Source organism: Mchenga conophoros, linkage group LG3 (assembly GCF_057382185.1).
Source record: "Mchenga conophoros isolate Kocher_MC1m ecotype Shallow Benthic linkage group LG3, M_conophoros_male_GT1.1, whole genome shotgun sequence".
Taxonomy (NCBI): Eukaryota; Metazoa; Chordata; class Actinopteri; order Cichliformes; family Cichlidae; genus Mchenga; species Mchenga conophoros.
In genome coordinates, this window is record NC_140528.1 from 55,216,877 (window position 1) to 55,241,907 (window position 25,031).

Consider the following 25,031-nt stretch of genomic DNA (forward strand, 5'->3'; position numbering starts at 1 on the left):
CATGTATGCAGTGGGGAAATGAAACTTTCCAAAGAAGCATTTTTTATTTTTTTTTGGTAAGTGCAGATATTCTACAGGGCTTTAAAAAAAGAGGGATATAAAACAGTAAAAAATACCTACCACTAGGGCTGGGCTATATCATACTGTTCACGGTAATACCGGTGTAATTTTGGGCAACATAGGAAAATGAGATATCGCGATAGAATATGGGTAAAATGCGCATGCGCAGTGCCTTTGTTTACATACACACATGGCGGCGACGCAGAATGAAAAGAGCGAAAGCGGATCGTTGAATGAAACAGATGAACCAGAACTGGTTTGTAAAGATGCTGCAACTTCAGTGATGTGGAACTGGTTTAGCTTTCGTCCGTCAGATACACAACAAACCACTATTTTTGGTAGAGCATGCTAGCGGGCTGTTGTTATTACCGTGTTGTTTGGAAAATACGGCACACTTAAAATCAATCCGATTTTATGTCGTACACGGCGCTCAAAAATCTGTCAAATGTTTTAGTGCGACTTTGCAAAGCTACGAAGCCGCACCGCTTGATGGATTGTCGGAGCATTACGGCTATCGTAGGCAGGAGCCTCGCGGAGTGATACGTACTGTGCTTCAACATAATATTACCGTATTGTGTGTGTATAACCTCTTAAGTTTTGTGGATATTATACATGGTTATGCTGAGGATAGGTCGGCCAGTTTCCACTGGAAATGCCTTTTGGTTAAACTGTCAGCAAGGAATTTGTACTGTAACATTTTTATATAACTTTAATGCACATAAAAAACAGCTGCTTGTTTAAGTGAAAATACATTGATGGGGTTTTTTGCACTAATAAAGTTGTGGAGTTGTAAAGTATTTTGTCTAGTGTCAATTATATCGTCAGTTATATCGTTATCGCAAATTTTCAAATGTATATCGTGATAAATATTTTTGGTCATATCGCCCTGCTCTACCTACCACATCTGGTAATGAACTATTGGACTGTCGGTTATGTCGACAAATCTGTTGGGGCTTCATTACTTTAATCTCTTAATTCAGTTTTGAAAAGTAAACTTCTTAAACTTTTGATTGAGCTACATCTTCTGCAACTTTTTCTAACTTCTGGCTATTATTCAGCCTCCATTTAACTTTCCCAGGACTAAAAGTCCCCAGAAAGAGCCTGGAAAAATCAAATTGGCAGTGAGAGCTGTGTGCGTGCGCGTCTGTGTGTGTGTGCGCGTGTGAATGCAGCATTGGTGTGCAGGTCGAGGCTAGCTGCAGAATTCCACCCTGACAGCATAAATATGACTGCAGCAACCAGCCAACTCCCTCAGGTTACAACATAAACTCAAGACTGAAATGCTGTGGATAAATACTAAAATATTGTGTGTGTGTGTGTGTGTGTGTGTGTGTGTGTGTATTTAGGCCTGTTCAATCTGCTTGTTGCTCTGTGACAGCTGGGATAGGCGCCGGCTCATCCTCGACCCTGAACTGGATGAGCTCTTAAAAAGATCGATGGGTGGGTGTTTAACCTTGATGCTAATGGGTTAGTGAAGCCCAGACAGTCCAATCAAAATATTCATTGAGGTTGTTGTGGCCACTACAGGGCTGGACATTACAGTGAAGATTGTTGATATTGTTAATAAATTACAACATCAGCTAAAGCAACTGTTTGTATAGCTTGAAGATTTTGTTAAAGTTTAGTGGAACAAAAGCTCAAAATTCATGGTAGAAATCCCACTTTGTGTGCCAGGAATCTCATTTAGTGTTTCAGCTGCCTTTATTAAAATTTCAGTAGCCTCTGCTGGCATCCTTGACCATAAGGTGAAAGCTTAAAGAGTGATGTGTGAAAAGGAAGCTTCCAAGTATTGTTTGTCCTTTGTTGTTTCTCGGAGTACTTTGTTGCTTTTTGCTTTTTCTAGTAAATACTTGTCTTTTTTTTTTTTTTCCCCCAAGAAGAAAAAAAAAGTACTTTGAGCCTCTCGAAGTATATTTTTGGAGCCCCCAGGGGTTAAAAGAAGTTCGGGAAAGCAGTGCTGTCAAAATTGATTCCAGAAAAACGTTTTGAAAAATTATTTTTAAAGCAAAGAAACTGTAAAGCAAAACACACATAACTGGACTGTTATAAAATTAAAGTTGGGAATCCTCAGACACGTCGAATATGACGTTATTGCAGTTTCTTACATTTTGTGATATTCTGAGTATTGCAGTAACACACATTACTATTTATCACCTTTTTTCAACTGCAAATTAATTTCTCAAAGTTAAACTATGTCTGTATCAGTTTTCTACAATAACACATTTATTTCACCTCAGTTTTTTTCAAAACGAGATTCTCAAGCACGCCAGCACTGTCACTAAAACATGCCATAAATGTTGCCATAAGGCGGAGCTTACTGAAAGGGGTCAAGTTGGCAATTAGATCCAATCTGTTTCTGACAATACAGCAATGAAATGTGATAGATCGTCAGCTCACGTAGGGGCTTGGCAGCCTTCCCGCTTTATAGAAATATAACCAGTTGGCAGCCAGCTGAGTCGAGTCCCCTCGAGTTGTGCTCATTAACAGACTCGTTCAGACTGATGGCAGCATGTTGGATATTATTATTGTTGACACAATTATTTACGAACCATTGACAATCTCTCTGAGAGATTTGCAGAAAAGTTGCCTCCTATCAGGCGGCCTGTGCAATCAACCTTTGATCACAGTTGGATCATTATCTCATGTGTATAATTAGCCCATTTAAAACTATGTGAAAACATTCGTAGAACAAAAGAAAATTAAAACAAGAAAAAAATAAACTGTTTACCTTCAGCTGACCTCCATTCACTTATTTTCTCTAATTATGTCAGGCTAAGTCATTCACACCTCTCCCTCCGTCTCTCCTTACACTGCCCATTGTGTGTCTGAGTCAGTGATCGCTCCACCCGTTTGACTTTGACATAAACACTAAGCTGTGTTGCAGGTGCATTGCACTCCATTAATCCCACCCCAGCAGCGATGTAATTTTGCTCGTGGATATCCAGCTTCTTATTTTTAGTGCTGATATTTTTTTCCTTATTTCCTGATCATTTTCAGTTTAATATAAAGTATTTTTGACAGCTGTGAAAGGACAATGGACTCAAAACAGTAAATGACATCCAAGGCTTAAAATCTCTCAGGCTTCTATTTTCCTTCTTGAGGGCGTTTGGGGTTTAAACTTTTTTCCTTACTTTAAATATGACGTATCAGCTTTACTGAATACTTGGGGAGCTTGCTGACGTTGTGTCACAATGTGTGATGTGAAAGCATTGAAATGGGACGAGAACTGGTGACCAAGTCTGAACGCACAAAAACAGGAAACGTTTAGAAAGGGGCAGAATATTGCGGACAATGTCAAACACTGGCGGTGTGTGTTTATTAAAGAACTATTTAAATGTGAAACATAAGTTAACCCATGGCTTGAACAGAAAGTATTTAATCACTTTAAAAAAAAAAAAGAAGTGTTGGGTATTGTGGATATAAACTCTATGGAGTGTGGTATTGGGCGACATTAGTTCATCTTTTAATTCAGGTGTTTTCAGTGTCATTGTCACAGGTGTATAAGATAAGTAGTAAGATCCATGCAGTGTGCCTTTACAAATGTTAGTGAGAGTGGGGCGCTCTAACGGGCTCACTGAATTTAAGCATGGATGCCACTAGAGCAGGGCGATATGACCAAACATATTTATCACGATATACATTTGATAATTTGCGATAACGATATAATTGACACTAGACAAAATACTTTACAACTCCACAATTTTGATGGGTTTTTTTTGCACTAATAATGTATTTTCACTTGAACAAGCAGCTGTTTTTTTTTATGTGCAGTAAAGTTATATAAACATTTAACAGTGCAAATGCAAATCCTTGCTGACAGTTTAACCAAAAGGCATTTCCAGTGGAAATTGGCCGACATATCCTCAGCATAACCATGTATAATATCCACAAAACTTAAAAAAGGTTATACACACACAATACGGTAATATTATGTTGAAGCACAGTACGTATCACTCCACGAGGCTCCTGCCTACGATAGCCGTAATGCTCCGACAATCCATCAAGCGTTGCGGGCTCGTAGCTTAGCAAAGTCGTACTAAAACATTTGACAGATTTTCGAGCGCCGTGTACGACATAAAATCATTTCGAGGTCAGTAAACACAACCAGGATTCATACATAAGGCACACAGGATTATAAGGGCCACTGTCGATTTTCAGAAAAATCAAAGGATTGAGTTTAAGTGTGCCGTATTTTCCAAACAACACGGTAATAACGACGGCCCGCTAGCATGCTCTACCAAAAATAGTGCTTTGTTGTGTGTCTGACGGACGAAAGCTAAACCAGTTCCACACCACTGAAGTTGCAGCATTTTTACAAACCAATTCTGGTTCATCTGTTTCATTCAACGATCCGCTTTTGCCCTCATTCTCCGTCGCCGGCACGCTTTTTCCGCCATGTGCGTATGTAAACAAAGGCACTGCACATGTGCGTTGCCCAACACTATACCGGTATTACCGTGAACAGTATGATATGGCCCGGCCTAGATGCCACTGTTGCAACAAGTCAGTCTGTGAAAACTCTTCCCTCCTAGATATTCCATGAACAGCTGTAAGTGTCATTATTGCAAAGTGGAGGCATTTAGGAACCACTGCAACTTTCAGAGTGGGTGTGTCATCAACACTCTGCTGACTCAAGAACTGCAGAGCTCCAAACCTCCTCTGGCATTAACATCAGCACAAAAACAGGGTGCTGGGTGCCAAATGTAAGGTGGAGCAGTGTAAAACATGCTGGCAGTGGACTCCAACGCAGTGGTCCTGTGTTCTGTGACTTGACCAAGCTCTCTCCTCTTATCTGGTAGTCGGAGGAGTCTGGGTTTGGCAAATGTTAGGATAAGGTTACCTGCTTGACCGGAGCTGTGGGGGTCTGGGCCCCCTGAGGTCCAGCGAAAGGAAATCAAGACATTGTAAACAATTCTCTGCTTTTGACTTTGTGGGAAAAATATGGGGAAAGTCTATTTCCTGTTCTATCATGACTGTGCCCCAGTGCACCGAGCAACGCCCATAGATGCACGGTGTGATGAGTTAAGTGTAGAAAAGCCTAAAGGTCCCACACCAAGCCAGACCCTCTTGTCCGACATCAGTGAACTTTCTCCTGCTATACTTGAGGGTAGAGCGCACTTATGTCACCTTGCTGTTTTCCTAGAGAGTGTTTACGTTTTAAAGATGTCACTGGTGAACTGTCCAACTATTTTCACATTAAATTGTAGCTTAAAAACAAGTGTAGCTTTAAAAGAAAGCTGCTTGGCGCTGCGGGCTTGCTGTGTGCTGGTGGAAACCCCGAGAGATTTCTGTGACTGTTAGGCTGTCACTCTCTGTGCTGATGCGTGAAAACATCCCCCTCAGGGACTTTGTGATTGTTACAGAGGAACTGTCACTACCCGATCCGTACCGGAAACCCGATCGGTACCCCGCATGCGCAAATCTTACGTCACTTCCTCTCTTTGCGACATTCAATATATTTGAATGATGCGGTTAGCGCCCAGTTAGTTCCTAGCATTTCTCAACAGCTCTGCCTTCTTTTCGACTGCCCGGGACATTTAAACAATGGATAATCCGTATACAAAGAAATTCATGCTTTTCTCCTCAACAGAGAGCGTCCCCCGATTGAGCAACAGCGCCGTAAAATAAGAAGAATGGCGCCTAATTACAGAGTTAATAATGCAGACTTTGTAATATCTCACGTGTAGATTCATCAGCCAGATGAAGTGTTTACTGACAATTGACAGTGATAGCGCACATCATCATCACTATTCCAACAATCCTCTCCTCACAGACAAGCATAAACACACTCGACTATCGCTAAATCAGATTTAACACACGTTTGTAATGACGATAAATCAGTTTATAATAGGGTTTATTCGCTCGGTCAGCAGGTGGCGGTATCCTCGTACACTGGGGAGTAAACTGCCATTAAACGAACAGAAGAAGAAGAAAACATCTGCACATGCGTGGTACGGATCGGGTAGACCCGATTTGTACGGTCAGACTTTACACATGCGCAGTAAGGATCGGAGAGTCCTGATCCGTAACTTTCTTTTTATTTTTCGTTTTTGTCTACATTGTACTGAAATGCTTCATTATTGCAAACATTTTAAGATATACTTGTTATTCTTAACATCTTAACAGATACTCTGACCCATAACTATCGTAAAACGCTACGACCGGAAGTAGAAACCTTTCGCGCATGCGGGGTACCGATCGGGTTTCCGGTACGGATCGGGTAGTGACAGGAACGTTTCCATCACTTTCACTGTTGATGTCTGTCTGTTAGCCAGAACAGATTTAAAGATGTCACTTTGGCACCTGGGAAAAGGTCATTATCACCGTACCAAAGTCCAGATTAAGTTTCATTTATTGATAGATTTATTTATTTATTTTTATAAAAAAAAAACAATGTTCCCTGATCTAATTTGTGCTTGTGTTGAATTTTTTCCCCTACATTGCTGTTGGTTAAATTAGTATCAGATTTACAGAAAATGACATCAACACTATAATGATGTTCAGCTGAATTTTAGCCGTATTTAAATGTCTGCAAATGGCTTTATGCACCAACTGCATATTTGTTCAGTGAGGGATTTCCTGCCTTGCTAAAAGGCAGTTATGCTGGGATGCACTCTTGCTTTACAACTTGCATAAACACAGACGGGCAAGAACAGCGCTGGCTATGAAAAGGTTAAAGTGAGGGTAATGAATGAGTGACATTGTGTAGAAGTGCTGCTGTATCATGACAGACCTCTTCTCTAATGCAATGACCGTCGCATTAGACATTGCGCGCGCACACACACACACACACACACACACACACACATTGAATAACAGCTTTTTTGTTCTTTTGTCTGTGTTTTTTCATAAAAGCTTGTTCAGGTTCATTGTTGTTACTCATTGAATCTGTTCAGATTATCAGAAGCTCATATAAACAGATTAAATAGCACAGCAGTCAATTTAAGTCTTAAGTTTCTGTCTGCGTCAGCTGAGAATATTGAGCTTGGATTTCTGCAGATTTTTTTGTGCGTTCAATGCCCGTGGAGGTTGCATTGCTCATGTTTATTTCTTCAGAAACAGCTGAGTGCATCTGAGAGTTGTCCAGCTCCTCCTGAGCTGAAGAGGCTTTTAAAAAGTCGTGTATGTGTGCTGAGCTCCACCCTGTGTTTAACAGCATGCCGGCGGGGAGGTTTGTCAGATTTAGCCATTAATGACAGGGAACCTTTACGCATGTGCTCATTTTGTGGTTTTCCTACTGTAAAGTCATGGAAAATGCTTTTTCCTTATTGGGCTGCAGGTGTTTGTTTCAAATATGACAGAGAGGCTCAGTCTTTGTGCTGGATGTTCAGCCATGAGACTGCATGAGCCGCATGTTAAACTACAGCGCCAAACGACATTTGGCTCAGCTGTGTTGGTGTTGGGCTAAAATAAAATCTGCAATGATGCTCATTCGAGGTGTTGTGATGAAAACTGTTCATTTGCAAGGCCACTCATTGGCAGCAGTGCACCGGTTTCAAACAGGAGACTGTCAGCAGCTTCGGTCTGACTTCACCAGCAGCTTTTATTTTGAAGAAGAATTTCAGTAATGTTTTTAATTATTTTCGTCCTGTTCTCATTTATTATTTTACTAAAATAAAAGTTCTTTGCATTTTTGTTTTATTTTAAACATTTAGGAAAACTGTTTAAGTCAAACCTCATGTTAACCTTGTATACATAAAAATAAATGGTTGCCAGTCTGTTCCTCACAAAGAGGAACACAGCTTATTAATTTAACACAATGCCAGCAGATACTGTAAGCCATCTGTGTCAGATTATCACTGGACAAAGCCCTGATGATATTTAAGTCTGTCCATGGGAGGACGAGCATCTGATATTCACACTGTTGTTTATTGTCACAAAGTAGGTTTAGTGTTTACTAACATAATTAATCTGAGATCATGTGAGATGGTTGAGCAGAAGGCCATGGTCACTTAAGATGGAATGACTCTTTCATGGTCAGAAGTCAGATTAAGATGGTCGTCTTTTGGCCATGTGTGCTCTAGAGAGGGTCACAGCTAGCTGCAGCTGCAGCAACTGAGCTTTCGAAATATGAGGAACACCAGTTAATCGACTGCAGATGGGGAAATGAGAAAAAAGAAGGAAAAATGAGTCACCAAACGTACCCTGGGCCAGTGTTGGTATACCTGGGCAGCCCGCCCAAATAAAAGCTGTGTGTGGAAAAGAGGCACTGAACACTATTGTGTGGCTTGTAGTTCATACTGGGAAGGAGTGAAAGCTCTCTGGAGGAGACGTTCTTGGTCATCTGTTTGTTTTCTGTGTCCTCACTAACGTCTTCCACTGAAAACTAACACACTCTGAGAAAGTCTCCGTCTCAAGGGTTCAACTAGTCAGAGAAGAGTGGGAGGAACCCACCACAAGCTTGTTAGATCATGTACACACCGATCCACACACACCCTGCTGAGTCATCATTCTGCACTTGAAACACACACACATACAATCAGGGGTTTGCTGCACGTCTTAAGTGGGTTAAGATCCTATTTAGCTAGCTGTCGAGCAGTCAGCAAACTCCTCTCCAAAGATCCTTGGATAGAAGACACACACACACACACACACACACACACACACACACACACACACACACACAGAGCAGCTGTTCACAATGATGTCATAACTGAGAGCAGCTTTGTTGAACTTCTACCAAACTTTTACGCTTTGGGAACCACAGCTTCCCTTACCCCCGTCTTTATTGTGAGCTTGTTTTCACTCTGCGTACGCCTCTTATAATTTGCATCTATATGAGCAGCCCTCATCTCTTCATACTGTAATGGGTAATGGTTTCTCTGATGCAGCAGCAAATGCATATTAACCTGCATGTGATATGTTACAGTATTTTTAACATTATAGGATTAATTTAATTGTCAATTTCCACTTACAATGGCTCAACGTAACATTTTTACTTCACTGAGCTCCCTAAGCCAATAGATCGCCCTATAGCTTAATTTAGAAGAATGTAGACTAATGTATGAGTTGATTTGTATTTAAAAACTATTAGTAAGTCATTTAATAACTGAATAACTAAATGTGGTGTGCTGTAGGGCTGGGCCCTATTATACCGTTCACGGTAATACCGGTATAATGTTAGGCAACGATAGGAAAATGAAATATCGCGATAGAATATGAGTAAAACGTGCATGCGCAGTGCCTTTGTTTTCATACGCACATGGCCGATTGTTGAGTGAAACAGATGAACCAGAATTGGTTTGTAAAAATGGTGCAACTTCAGTGATGTGGAACTGGTTTGGTGTTTGTCCGTCAGATACACAACAAAGCACATTTTTTTGCAGAACATGCAAGCGGCCGTTGTTATTGTCGTATTTGTCGGACTAAGATGCTCTTAAATCTGGGAGTAATCTGGGTCCTAAACTCCGTATGCTTCAGGTCAAACAACACTGCAGCATCACTTAGAGTTAAAAACTGTCTAAATTCTTTCATCTTTAATAAAACGATCAGCATTGCTGCTTTACCAGGTGTAACTATAAAGTTTAACTTCCAGGCATCCATGAAAACAAAAGTTATTACATTTAACGGAGTTAGAAGTTAGCAGGAAGCTAGCGGAAGTTAGCTCGCTAGTTTCGCTAGTTACCTAAGCATGATATTGCATGTTCTGACTGAGAGATTTCTGAAAAAAATCAAACGTACAGCTCTGCTATCACTTCCAACATAAATGAAGACAGGAAACTAAACAGCAGTGACGTTTGTAGGGTTACTGAAGTTGGGCTAGCTGGTATATAATGATGTGCTACGTGATCGCTAGTGACACAGCTATGTTAGCATAACATAAACAGTGAAGCTGGAGGACGAACACTAACACTTTTCCACTTATAAAAGTTAACGTGAAGGTTCTTCATGGTTAGAGACAAATGCAATCGCATGGCAGGATGCTGTAAACGGACCAAACTTCAGTCAGGAGAACAACTGAGATAATCCATCCACAATACGAGGTTAGTCATTAATATACTGCAGCAACATGGGAATAGAGCAGCTGCCAGAGAATTCAACATTAATGAATCAATGGTACAGAAGTGGAGGAAGCAAGAAGAATGAGTTTAATAAAGTTTGATTTATCTGACTGCTTTGTTTCGCTTAATGTGCCTTATAATCCCGTGCACCTTATGGTCCGAAAAATGCGTACTGCACACTGCAGTTTAATGTTGCAAAGCACCTCTTTTTAACTTCAGTGGATATTATACATGGTTATGCTCAGGATATGTCAGCCCATTTCTACTGGAAATGCCTTTTGGTTAAACTAAAGGAATTTGCATTTGCACTGTTAAATTTTTATAAAGCTTTAATGTACATAAAAACCAGCTTCTTGTTTAAGTGAAAATAAATGGAAGGTTTTCTTTTTGCGCTAGTAATGTTGTGGAGTTGTATTTTGTCCCGCATCAATTATATCGTCGGTTATATCGTTATCGCAAATTTTCAGATATATATATCGTGATAAATATTTTTGGCCATATCGCCCTGCTCTAGTGTGCTGTTTTGCCTTCATGCTGACGACACCCTTCATTCTGCAGGTAGTGCTGTTAGAAAGAGAGAGAGCCCATGTCGCAGCAAAGGTTACAAGAAATCTCAATTTTTTCTACACAGCTGGCATTTTATCTGCATACAGTGCAGTGAGTTTTCACAGGACTCTGTGCAGGCAGGCATTAATTTATGCACAGCTCTCATAAGGTCCCATCACAGCATTTCACTCCTTCACCTTGATTCTTCTTTTTCAGCCGTTCTCATGTAGATTTGCTGCTGTGCTTGGGGGTCATTGTACTGTTGCAGGAACAACAAACAGCCTCACATTTGACCCTAGGATACTTTGTTAGACAGAGGAGTTCATGGTCAGCTCAGTAACTACTCAGACTGTTCAGGTCCTGTGGCTGCAGAACAAGGCCAAATCAACACCCCTCCACCACTGTGCTTGACAGCTGGTATGAGCTATTTGTTCTTAGCTCTTGGGTTTGTTGCAGTCTCTCTGAGCATTGCACAGTCTGGCCTTTGGCTGAATTTCCAATGAAATCCACTCCTGAGAAGACTGCGGTGTTGTTAACACAGCTGAATGCTCCAAACCAGTAAACTACCAAAACTTCAGCCTTTAAAGAGGTGCTTACACTTTCATCAGTTAATCAAGTACATCTGATTAGCACCCACTTAGTTCCTGTAACAGCAGCAAACATGGACTCAGTTTATGCATAGAAACCTGTGAAATGTTTTTCACATGAATGCACAGACAGCTGATTTTTTTTATTTTTTATTTTTAAAATGGCCTCCTAATTTATGTGGTGGTGTTGCTGAGTAAAACTGTCCACACGGGCGGTAAAAGCACGTCTGTTGTTTTTAATGTGAAAAGAGCTGTGCTGCTCATTATTGAGGGTCCATTACAGCCAGTGTGTTTGGGAAACACAGTCAGTGGCCCAAACAGGTAGGTGTGTGTGTGTGTGTGTGTGAGAGAGCGAGAGAGCAATCACACCATAGATTATATTGAATCCTTGCTTCTAATCACTACATTGCTTTGTAGTGAAACATCACTAACAGACCTGCGGAAGCCTCAAGACTAGCTCTGACCCTTCATGCACTGAAATGAATTACATCAGAGCATTTATGGATATCTGTCACAGATAAAGGAAGCGGCGTAACAGAGATGGAGCCTGGCCATCGCAAGATCTTAACGTCATGTCATCACAAATACATGAAAATACTGAAGATATCAGGATGCACAGTAATGTGGACACATACACTCAAGCCCCGAACGATTTAGAGGGAAGTGTTAGACGTGCTGCGCTCTATCAGATTACACCGAAAAATGAAGTAGTACTTGTTTCCTCCATCACAGGTTATGGTGGTAGTGTCGTTTTGAGCTGTTAACTGTGATGGTCAGAGTAGATTAAAAAAGGATCACTTAAATTGTCCTATGAGAACTATGTAATGTAAAAGTAGCCAGTATTTGAATGTTTTAAGTGGTTTTAGAAGCTTATCATGTTGGAAGTGTCCAGTTTTCCTTTTCTGAAGGGATCTAAAGAGGTGAAAATCAAATATTTCTACACAAAGAAATACAGAGAAAATTAACTTTTTTGTTGATGTTGATGAACCGGTGACTTCGGCGGTTTATCATTGCCAATATTGGAACTTTTATTGTGCATTTTTGAGCTGACAAGGAGCAAAACTAAGCAGCATGTCCTCTCCCCTTGCTCAATAGCAGACACCACCAGGCACTGAGTGAGTGAGAGACTCTTACCAGGCACTGCAGATGTGCTAACATGCTAATCTTAGTTTGTACACACAGGAAACCAGCCATTGTTTGGAGAATTCACCATAACATGAAGTGAAAACTTTCCACTATTGCCACCAAAAAAAGGGCACATGCTGCTGTGGCTTGTGTTATAGTTCTTGTGAACTGCCTCCCCCCAAAGCACTGAGGAAAAACAAATATGTGAGTTATAGAGATGAAAGACCGAAGGGATTTTCCTCATCCCCAAGGTAGAAAAACTAGGAGTGGACCAATGTCCTCCCTTCCGACTGCATCTACCCTCAGCAGTCTGTTTATTTATCACTGCCCTTGTTTGTACTTTGTTTTCTGCTCTGGTTTCATTAGCAGGCGGCAGTTTGCCTAAGTGTTTGCCAAAGGCAGGGCTTTATTATGTTTGTATGAGTGCATCTAAAGAAAGCAGTTAGTGACATCAGACCCTGCTGTACATGCTGGGCATTTCCTGGTCTGCAGGAGGAAGGAGGGGGGATTGTTAGCTGTACACAGGTAGGTGTGTGTGTGTGTGTGTGTGTGTGTGTGTGTGTGTGTGTGCTGCTTCAGGAAGGGGAAAAAACACAGGAAGTGCTGTGTTCATTATTACACAGAAATAACATGAGATTTTTCTACATCTGTCCTCTTGAGGTCGGGCGAATGGAGGCGTGCTTCATTTTAAATCTATGAATCCAGTTTTATGGTTTTGTGTGGTTTGTTGCAGGCTGTAGTTAGATTGTATAAAATGTAAGCTAGACATGTACTGACTAGAGATGGCACGATACCACTTTTTTATTTTTATACCGATATCATAAATTTGGATATCTGCCGATACCGATATGAATCCGATATAGTGTTTTTTAATCAACAAAATTGTTTGTTTTTTTTTAAATATCTTGCTGCATTTTGTATAAGTTCATACTCAAGTTTAAAACAACAACTACACTAAAGCTATTCTGTTATACCTGTATGCAAAAAAAAATATTTCATAGTTCAGCAATACTGATCAATCTAATAAACTTAAACCTACACCATCCTCCCTATTCTGGTATTTTAAAGAGTACTTAGCATAAATATTAAGCAACCTAACTAATAGGGTTCCAACTCCCAGCAACAACAAAAATAAATAAATAAAAAATAGGGAACCACCCCTCACGCTCCGCCTCATGATGCTTAATCGACGTAATCAACCTTAATTTGATGCAGTGTGAAAAAAAAATGCACAGAAATCAATTATTTTTCAAGAAATATTAAATAGATTCAACATCTTTCTTCAACAAAATTGCAGACTGCACAGATGGTACCTTCCCAAAGGAAAAAGTACTATAGCTTACTAGGGTATATATATTAGACTTAATAGTCACTATATACAGTAATGGACTTCTATTCATTTTACATCAAATTAAAACTTTGGGTGTAAGATTCAGATAATTATTTATTAAAAGCTCGACATTTTAAATGAGAATAAGAAAGAAAAGTATGTCTTTGTGCCCCCTTTTCCCTGTTCATGCCCTATCGGCCCCCCTGGCTAAACTTTGCTAGATCCGCCCCTGCACAGTTACCAGCCGTCAGCTACGTAGAAAAAGATCCTGGTGTAGAAAGTAATATTAAATACATTCAAGCTTAAACGTGCTGCTGTTGTTCAGCCGCTGGTTTCCTCTTTCTGGTGCAAAGTGGGCCAAAAAGCAAACAAGAGAGACGGACTCGCGACAGAAAAGCCGATCAGCTGATCATTAAGCAGTTTCATGATTGAAGTAGCAGCAGGAGAGGCAGTCGCTTGTTAAGCTTAACGCAGGAATGCTTTACAAACATTCAGAGATGGACTTACACACTTGCTTTACTTCTCTCGGGATAACTTTGTCGGAGATGAAATGCCGGGTTGCTAGCGAAGCTCCAAATGCTATCCAGACCACCGACAGGTCCCGCATGCCACAGCTGCTCTATCACGTGATGCATACTGCTCCGACGTGCTAACGTTCTGAGGTGAGTTACGGCGTGTTGCAAGTTTTGTGAGGTGCTTTCGTGATATTTAATGGATCGGATTACATTTTTTATTTTTCTCCGATATCCGATCCAGTAATTTAGGTCAGTATCGGACCGATACCGTTACGTAATATCGGATCGGTCCATCTCTAGTACTGACTGACCTACAGGAAGAAAAGGCACACATTTGCTGCTTTCCTGGCAGTAATCTGAGTATTTATTTATTTATTTTTGGCTCAAACTCATTGAAATATCTGCCAAAAATCTGTATTAACAGTTGCCCCAAGGATGGATAGAGGAAGTCTTTCATACCTTATGCATTAACTTTTTATAATATAATACTGCACAACAGATCGTAATCATCTGCTCTTTTCATTTTAACATTTATACCGTATTTTCACGACCATAAGACGCACCCTACTCAAAGGCGCAGTCTCAGTTATGTGTGCCATTACTGTATTTGACACACACACAAGGCGCACCTGATTATAGGGCGCGGGTTTTATATACAATCTACGCCCACACTTCCCCCTTTAATGTTCTCATGGTGTCCTCTACCACGTCCGCCTTACAACAACAACACACACAAGCATACAAGTGTGCGTATTTAAAAATAGCGCGGGAGCATAACTGAGTTTGGTTTTCACATTTATTTTACCACCATCATAATCTTAATCGTCATCAATCAAACCCACTGAAGTCCTCAGCCTCTGTTTCTGAATTGAACAGCTGCGCTAAATCTCCATCAAACATGCCAGGTTCCCTTTCTTCACTGTCAGAGTCACTTTTCATTTTAACATTTATAGTTCCTTTTGTGTCTTTTGTAAAAATTCTCTTTTACTTTGTTGATTCTGAAATGGCTAAATTTCCATTCCTTCTCTTTTGTTGTTAGATCAATAAATTACTTTTTCTTATTTTTAATTGCATTGCAATTAACATAACAAATTTGTTAATGTCGTTTTTTGTTCAGTATAAGCATGTAAAATGAAGAAGATACTAAACTTATATATATCGTAACATTAATGATGAATTATAGATGGCAGCGATTTAGTACCTAACGGGTTGCTTTATAAAGTGTCTCATGACATGATGATGCTCACTGAAACTTTGTGTTCTTATTATAGATGGACCGATCTGATCTTATGTATCGGTCTGACACTGACCTAAATTACTGGATCGGAAATCGTATACAGAAAAGCACCTCACAAAACTTCAGACATAGCATAACCCAGCTCATAACCTTAGCACGGCGGAAGAGTATGCATCACGTGATAGAGCGGCTGTGGCGTGCGAGACCTGTCGGCGGTCTGGTTGAGCATTTGGAGCCTCGCTACGTGCTTCCAAACCGGCTTTTAATCTCTGAGAAAGTTATCCTAGAGAAGTAAAGCAAGTGTGTAAGTTCATCTCTGAATGTTTGTGAAGCATTGCCATGTTAAGCTTCACAACTGATATATGTAGCCTCTCATTCTCTCTCTCTCTCCTGCTGCTACTTCAATCATGAAACTGATCAATGATCAGCTGATCGGCTTTTCTGTCGCGAGTCCGTCTCTTTTGTTTGTTTATCGCCCACATTGCGCCAGAAAGAGGAAACCAGCAGTTGAACAACAGCAGCACGTTTACGCTTGATAAGCTGTTGCTACAATTTATTTAATGTTACTTTCTACACCAGGATCTTTTTCTACGTAGCTGACAGCTGGTAACTGTGCAGGGGCGGATCTAGCAAAGTTTAGCCAGCAGGCCAGGTAGGGCATGAACAAAAATTGCCCCCTCTTGAACATTAGAGAGGATGTAGATTTCATCCACTTATAAGACCTGAGAGCTATGGTCTGGGGTTTACATAAGTGGTCCACAGTTGTGCATGTGCTGTCAAAAAAAAAACTGCGCACCAGATAAGAAGTTGTCCGCTAGAGTGGGATTTTCACGGCATATTCTGCACCACATCTCTGTGCGTTCATCATTTGTTAGAAGCCAGCTCACCTCATGCAACCACTTTTCCAAGAATACGCGCTTCTTTTGCGGTTCGGACTCCTTTGGTGTTCCTCCACCTCCAAAGAAATGTCCAAAGTAATTGCTTAAAGGAGCTTCTTCGACATCTTCAAGAGTTCTAAACAAATGTCTGTCCTCCTCCAGAAAATCTTATGTACGCAAACGCGCGTTACAACTTCTTATCTGGTGCGCGTTTTTTATTTTTATTTTGACTTATGTGCACCCCTGGCTATGGTCATCTTTTATTTACAGCCTGTGATTTAAACATCAGCATTGTCCCAGACTTTCAGGATAAGTACGTCATCATGTAAATCTTGCAAAAATTTTCAGGATTTTCATGTTAAAGAAATGATCACAGCATGCAGCCCAACTCTTTGTCTTTGGAGCCTTCCATGCTGTGCGCCCTGCCTTTACAGGGGAAAACAAAGTGTGGATAAGAGGTATTTTGCTTTATTAATCCTCCTGTGTCACTGCCAGCACCACTTTAGTTTGTAGTGAGCTGAAAGCAACATTTGAGCTGAACTGCTTTGACTGTAGGAAAACTCTGAGTAGTTACCGTTTAATAGCTGTGTGATCTTCAATAATGAGTATAATCAGGGGCACAGTTACTCATTTTTCTAGAGTGAATATCCAAGTATGTTAAGTGGAAAATATGCAGTTTGCACAGTGAAGCTGCAAAGTTTCCCAACAATCACACATGGGAATAAAATAGAAAACATGCAGTTATTAGTTTTGTTTTTGTTTGACCAGCAGTCCAAAGACAGAAGAAATATATTCGGTCAGTACATTAAGCAAACTGCCCACATTAGTGTCGTTTTTTTTTTTTATTGATTAAAAGATTTTATGCATATGAGGAGAATTTATCAGTATTGACTGTTTGAGCTAAAAATCACAGCACAGACTGCCCATAAGCCCTGGAGCAATGCGGTGAACTGGAAGCTGCTATGGTCAACCCCAGCTGTGAATGATGGATTACAAGCGACCTCTACTGGAGATTTAGAGGAGATGCAGTTGTTTTCTTTACTGTTCTTCTTTTAGAAGAAGCAGTAACCTGTGCACGGTTAATGCTTTGATTCTTTCCTGAATGCTATCATAGCCGATAAAGGTTGGCAGGTTTAGGATTAATTCGTTTTCAGATCAAAAGAGACAGAGGGAAGAAATAGTGCACGCTTGAAGCTTTCAGGCTTGGTGAGCTAACTTCAGATTTAACTGTGGGTTCGACATGTTATGAAGGTTATTCATTGGTTGGACCTGCTTTGGAGGAGGATTTGATAGGGGATATAAATGATCTGGTCATTGATGTAAAAAATAGCATTGCTCATGGCAACAGGGCCTTTTCCTGATGAGCATCGGGGAGAAACAGATTCTTAAAAACACATTTAAGATCAATTTTAAGCCTCAATAAGGGATTCTCAAACAGGATGCTTGCTTCTTTTTGGATTTTATTTATTGCTGTTCATAAAGATAATCATTGTAAATGATTGTGTTAACAAGATTGTTAGTTAAAGTTCTTTATTAGGAGCAAAGTTCTACAAGAAAGATACGTTACTGAGAAAGTGCGTTGGCACTCTGTGGTAGTATTGTAGACGATGTTAAACTTAATCATCATCTCTGCCTCCTGATGACCTGTTTGCTGATTCGATTCAATTTTGCCTCAGTCAGAAATATTATAATTCGAATCACTTATCAGTACTGATACATGTGAGACTTCATCAGCGGTGTGAGCATCACAGCAGATGCCTTTGTGTCAGAAAAACACGAGATAAACAGGAGATTTTCCTGGCCTGACTTTTTATAGCAGATAACCTTAAAAATATTCTGCAATTTTGCATAATTTTTAAAAGTTTAAATTTCTTCAGTACTGAAAAGCAGAACAGGCTTTCCTGTCAGAGGTCATTTGAGGTATATATTAAAAAAATAGACAGCAGCTGACAGCACTGTAAACAACGGTAGACTGGTGGGTAATAAGCGAATGAATAATGTGGAAAACAGATTTGAGACGGGAAACTGTTCTTGATGTACAGAGAGAGAGAGAGCTGTGCAGGAAGTGTGATTTTTATCAAAACAGCAAAAGTAAGAGGGAATTCATGATGATGTTATCAAATGTGAAGTGTAGTTTGCTGCTTCTTTTGCTGCTGGTTCAGTGAATTTTTGTTGGAGAGAGACAAAACCTGCAGCTCAGAATGTAGCGCAAAAAAGACGTAAACACAGCGCGGACCCGACGCATCAGAATCAGTGAGCTGTCGGCTCTCAGCCCCGACGGCGTTTCCGTAGGGTGAGAAAGCCGAGAAAAAGAAAGCTGATTCTGATGCGTCTTTGTGTGGAATCCGTTTTCCTGCTCTCTCATTTGCTGTTTGGTGGTTGTTGAAGTTGTTTTGTGAGCTTTAACCTGAGATTCTGGCAAAATACATATTTAAAAGTCTATTCAGGATTTAATGAAGCGATATCGCTTTATTCAAGCTACTCACCTCCCTCTATCCACCTGCACTTTCAAACGTACACACGAAGGACTACAGGAATATCTGGAACACGGCCAATCAGAGTTCCCGCCCCTGACTATCTCTGATTGGTTTAGACCACGATAGGGGTGTAATGTTGTTGACCACACAGAGACTCGAACAGCTGCTGGTCACACCGGTGCGACCTAGGATTTTTTTTTTTAGTCCCACCATTGGTCGCACTCTAGAGCCCTGGTGTGTGTGTGTGTGTGTGTGTGTGTGTGTGTGTGTGTGTAAAACCTCTTCCAGGTTTTATCAGGTTTGTGTTTCTTTGTAAAATCTGCTGCCTGCACTGTGCTGTGTAGGTGAGCGCCCTCATGGCGAGTCTGATAAACACTAGGATGATGTGTTTAGTTGATCTCCGACATCATGTGACCTGAGCACCTGATTTCTTGGGATCAGTGAAGCCACAAAAAATGTATGAATGACAATACTGCAAAACATAAAGAATCAGGTAAATGAATTATTTAAATTAATTGAGAATAATACCAAAAATACATTTAGAGATAAATCAATTCAGCTAAAATGTGAGTTTCTATTTAATTCTATGTAACTCCATCTGTATTAGTAGACTTTCCCTTACTATTGACTATCCCATTTCATTTTCCGTTATACAATACAGTGGTGTGTTACATGGGTTTAAGGTGGGGATACAATTACATTAGGGATCAGCTCTCAGCTCCTCCTTGTTTGCAGTGATGATGAAAAGTCTGACAGATGAGGTCAGGCAGGAGTCTCTGTGGAGAGAGGTGGAGCTATGCTTTGGATAGAAGATTCATGACTGTAGTGAAGGAGGACATGCAGAGGGTTAGTGTGACAGGAGGATGGTGGGGATAGGGTGAGATGGAGGCAGACGATCTGCTGTGGTGACTCCTTCAGGGAGCAGGTTACAGCAGGAGGATTATTAAAAAAACAAAGTTTTGTGTCACTGTTGGTCCTAAATAAAAGTACTCTTAGAATTTAAAATGACTTAAATGACTTTAAAAATAAATAAACAGAATATTTTTTACCAGCAGTCTTCTCTTTCTTTTCTTCTTGTTCGTCTTCAGGTCGGTGTACGATGGTCAGGAGCATGGCCTGTTCATGGAGAAGCTGGATGCTCGGATCAGGAACCATGACCGAGAGATCGAGAAGATGTGCAACCATCACTTCCAGGGGTTCGTGGACTCCATCACAGAGCTGCTGAAAGTGCGAGGAGAGGCGCAGAAGTTGAAGGTAAGGCGTGCCGGTGAGGTCTGCGCCACAGGTACGATGGCGAGCTTGACTGTAAAGCATCTGAATTAATGTCTTCCTCCTTTGTGTCTCTCAGAGTCAGGTGACTGAGACTAACGTGCATCTTCAGGAAAATGGCAAAGAGGTAAAAGCTCACAGGTTCACACAGAGAAGTCCTGCAGGCTTCTGCTTACATCCTCACTGATGTTGCTCTCGTCACCTCTTCCTCCTGCTATTTAGCTCACCACCTCCATGGAGGAGCTCAGACAGTGTCGGGTGCAACAGAGAAACATCGCCACCACGATAGACAAACTGACGCACTGTCTACCAGGTAACACCCAAACACTCAGTGTGAATCCCCCTTTATTGTATCTGCTCTGTTTATTATTGTTTTAGAAGATTAATCATCGTTTTGAGGCAGTAAACATACTTGAAATTTCTGCACATACATTAGGTCGGGTGAAAATGTGTGGGTTTCCTAGGTCTCACCCAAAACGAGGGGAGCAAATGGCTTTGCAGCCCCAGCTACAAATGACAAAAGATGCGCTCCCCTGCTTTGGTTTCACGTGCACATATGAGGTTTGGTTTAACACAGGAGTCGTGCCCTGAGCACAACAGGAAGTTTTGTTCTAGTGTTTTCAAGTTTCTCCCATATGCACATATACAAACGCACATATACTGGCAGCGTGTGGTGATAATGATGTCACATCTGCTGGCACCGCAGCAGAGTTGTAACCCCAAGTGCACGATTGTGTCAGTTTTTGCTGCCAATTTAATGGAGCTCAGAGATACACAGTTGAAATGTAGAGGCAACTGTTTGAAAGCTCTTTTTGGAAAAATAAAAACCACTCTGCCAAGTCTTTACTTCCAGTTATGACTTCATTGTTATTGGCACTGATGTGGCCTTACTGTCGGAGTTGTGAAACCTATTTTTCAGGAGTGAATGTAAGGATGATGCTACATTTGAATGGATGCAATCAATTTCCTGAGATTTCCTTCCCGGGGTGATTGAGCACGAGTTTCCTTTCTCGGACTAATTACTGTTTTTTTCCTTCTTTCCTTCCAGTTCTTGAGATGTACAGCAGACTTCAGGAGCAGATGAAGGCCAAACGGTAATCATCGAGTCTTTTTCTTTGTTGATGTGAATATATTTTCTAAAGGTGTCGTGCTGTTCTCATTCCAAGTGTGGGGAACACTGCTGTTTGGTCAGAGCTACTACTGTATGGTACATATCTGTATAACTTCACATCCTTCTTGGATCATGTAGATGTTTGCTTGCTGGCAGCCACAAGATGGAGCCAGAGCACTTCCTTGAGCAGCTGAGACAATTTCTCTGCTTCTTTCTTCCCCTTCTCTGTCCTCGGGCTGCCTCTAGATAGGAGTCTTGGCTGGTCATAAATTTGTCATTTTGTTTGTGTATTTTTCCCCGTCTCCCTGTCCCGCGGCTGCTGGGCTCTCAGAGAGCAGGAGGAGGTCAGCCAAAAGCGAACGCTCCTCGAGAGGGAGAGCCTGTGTTTGAGCGATGCAGTGGAGTGAAGTGGGCTGAAGTGTCTGGGGGATTTCTGTGCTGCCAAATCTCCGTGAGGTGTATCGGAGTGTGTTTATTTCTCTGTGTGTGCGAGCACTCCTAGGTTGTTGGGTGTTTTTTGGTCATGCATCTGTGTGTCTGTCAGTTTTGCAAGTGGAAATTAACATGTTCAAAACGAAACCAGATTAGCTGCGTTCAGGCGTGAAAGCTGAAAAAAACAACGTTTGGCTTGAGACGAGTCAGACTTCATCCTGAACTTTCAAACCAGCTCACTGAGTGACTGAACAAACAAGCTGACTGCACTTTTCCAAATGCTTTGTCTCTGTAGGTACTACCCCGCGCTGCGAACGTTAGAACAGCTGGAACAGACGTGTCTTCCCAAAGCGGGTCAGTACCGGTTCTGCTCCATCATGGCTGAAAACATCCCCAAACTGAGGATACAGATCCGCGACACGGCCATGTCACAGCTGAGAGACTTCCTGGAGAGCATTCGGAAACACTCGGATAAGATAGGCCAGACTGCCATGAAACAGGTACACAAGCACCCAGAAACACTTTGGGCTGAGAAAGTTCAGCTGACATGCTCTCATTCACAGGAGATGACAGATTTACTAAATGTGGCTCTGTGAGTTTATTCTTGCACTGTGTTAGAGTAGCTTTGCGTGATTTACAGTTCAAAGCAATCCTCATTTATCTCGTTCTGGGCCTCGGTGCAGATCCTCAGCTCTGTTTCTCTTTTCCAACTTCATTCTAATTGGCTGCCCCTCCCAAACAAAAGATTTAAACTACAGGTGGGTGTGGCCTTTTGACTGAGAGGACCTTATTAGGGATACGTCTACTTATACAGAGAGAAGAGCAGAAAACTGTATTACAGCAGCCAAACAGCCACAAACTAGATGTGTTTTGTTAGTGGGTTCTGAACTGTGCCAGAGACCTTCACTCTGCTGTGATGGTAGCGCCCTGTGGGTTGTGATGGATTGACCCTTTCTTGGAGTTTTTATCATTATTAAACTGATGGAACAGTCAGTTTGACGTCTTAAAGTTCAAGATTCACACAGATAAATGTTGTAAAGGTGAGTACAGGAGCCGTGTGTGTTCTTGGATTACCCCTGGAATGAGTGAAACAGGGGTAATACATCTGCCTATATTCATCATATTTTAGAGATCTGCTTCCGTTTTCGAGTTACATAATATAAAAGGTGACACTTTCAACAATTGTTTTCAGAGGTTAGGGTTTGTATCAGGTGTGTTTTTGAGGACCATTTTTAAACCTTAACTTAATCTTCTGGCTTTATCTGGTGCTCAGGAGATATTGGAGCTAACAACAGAGCACAGCAATGTGCCACAAGTGGACAGAACTCTGCTTTTCAAGATCTTTTTGGCAAAGTGAGGACATTCAGCCTGTCTTCACCTTGAAATAGGCTTTGAATGTCAAGACCTGTTTGATGGTTAAGGCTCAGTTTTTAGGTTATAAATCATTTACTTAGTCAAAAGAGCAAACGTGGGTAGCAAAAGTTTCACATGGTGCAAACTGCTAGAAATTTGAATAAAATGTGGTTTAGGCCTTTACCCACAGGGTATATTGTGAAGAAATAACACGAGTTTTTCTAGATGTGAACTTGTTACATACACACTGATCACGTCTAAGGGGGCACAGAAAGGATTTCAGAGAGCCGATTGACCCGGAGCAGCATCTAGCTGTGTATCTGAGGTAAAATAGTATTTTCACATCGTCGTACATTCAGCACTGCATGCTATGAATGCAGCTGTTGCCAAATGCACTGATCTGATTGGTCAGATCTTTTTATTCACACGTGAAAATCAGAAAAAATCTAACTTGATGGGGAAAAAACTATATTTATCCTGTGACAGTATGCGGTCGGTGTGAGCGGCTGCATTAAGGGTAGGGAAGTCCAAAAATATGAATGTTCTTAACATTTCACAGATTTTACGCGCCTGGTGTGTAACGTCGTTTGGTGTCTTTGATGAAGACTGTATGTTACTGCCTGTCTAACTGACTTCATCCTACAACTGATTTTTGTTGTTCATCTTTTCTGTCTGATAATTGGAAGCAGCCTCTGTGCGTGCGCGTGTTGCTCTGTGGTTCCACTGCCAGTAAGCAAGTACGTTGGCTTGTCAAGGAACATGCACGCACACATGCACGCACACATGCACGCACACATGCACGCACACATGCACGCACACATGCACGCACAAAGATGTGTGTGCAGCTTTTCTCCACTTACCTCATTGTTTTGTTTTTTTTCTTCAAGGATAAGGAAGTTATATATGTCTGTGTGTTTTATGTTCTCTTGTGGTATCCGTAGCTCAGAGTGAAGGCCTCCTTGTTTATTTGCGGGCTTCCATTATTTGGGGAATGTTGTTCCATGGAAGTGCAGGATGAAGGGATGGGAATGATGAAGGAGTGGTTCACGACAGATGTACGAGTGGATGGAGGCTCAGAGTAAAGCACGCTGCACATTTGCTTCTGTTTTACATTCTAATAATTACTTCCCTCATTAGTGCTGGTGCTTTGGGACATTGAGCAGTGGTGCACCGCTCTTCTGCCGGCCCATCCAAAGCAGCAGCCGTTCAATCAACCTGCAACTTAAATACAGATACCCACAGATGTATTTCAATTCAACAGTAAATGTAATATTATATAGTAAATCTAAGTTCTCTACGATCTCAAAGATAAATGCCATTTTTACCGAAGATCAGTCAATGGCACCCAGCTTTTGGTTTTCTGCTGGTTACTTGGGTCCAGAGTAGACCCAGGACACGCTGGATGGATTACATCCCTTGGCTTGGCTCAGCTGGGTTGGGAATGATTTGCTGAATAGTTTTTGCTGAAAAGCATCTCTGGGTCTTGTTCAGGAGTGAGGGAAGTAAGGTGCAGTGTTTGCTTTATCAGCCAGTTGTGGTGAAGCGAGAGCTGAAATTCAAAGCAAAGCTGCAGATTAACCTGTCATCTACGTTTTATGGCCTCAACCTGTGGCTAGTGTCCAAAAGAATCAGACTGTGAATACCAGTGAGCTTTACGAATTGATGCCATAGGTGAGTCTACTGAATGGACGAGTGGTAGCACAGGGGGCAGTCAGTATGTTAAGAAGGGAAGAAGCCTCTTGGATGAGAAGAACAGCAGATGAAGCTGAAAGCATTTTTTCACAACAATCACTAGAAGAATAAAGTTGTGTTATAAAAGTATTTGACTTTAAATTACATGAGAAGGTTCATGCACTCAGGCAGGCTATATTTGCTTCTTATTGGGAAGAAAAAAAGATTCAGAGAGTTTGTTAAACATTTCCTACAGGCGAGAAGCTATCAGGTGTTCAAATTGTTTTACAGACACCTTACTGTGCATGTATTAGGTGGTAGTTTGAAGCCCCCCCGGGGGGGAAAAGTTAACATGCATTGTTTAGTTTTTTTTGTCCTCTAGATGTCACTAGAGGATCTCGCTTCATAATCTTGCTGCTTCTGGTTGGCAGTTAGTTTT

General features: G+C 41.2%; 1 protein-coding gene across 2 annotated transcripts in view; it reads left to right on the forward strand.

Annotated features, from left to right (window-relative positions):
• exoc6b (exocyst complex component 6B) overlaps positions 1-25,031 on the forward strand; it is a 127,798-nt gene that overhangs the window by 1,659 nt on the left and 101,108 nt on the right. For both annotated transcript variants that reach the window (XM_085263567.1, XM_085263568.1), the window contains exons 2-6: positions 19,845-20,010; positions 20,105-20,152; positions 20,248-20,338; positions 21,074-21,119; positions 21,864-22,068. In XM_085263567.1, the coding sequence (XP_085119693.1) occupies positions 19,845-20,010; positions 20,105-20,152; positions 20,248-20,338; positions 21,074-21,119; positions 21,864-22,068 (556 nt within the window). The remainder of the gene's footprint in view (positions 1-19,844; positions 20,011-20,104; positions 20,153-20,247; positions 20,339-21,073; positions 21,120-21,863; positions 22,069-25,031) is intronic.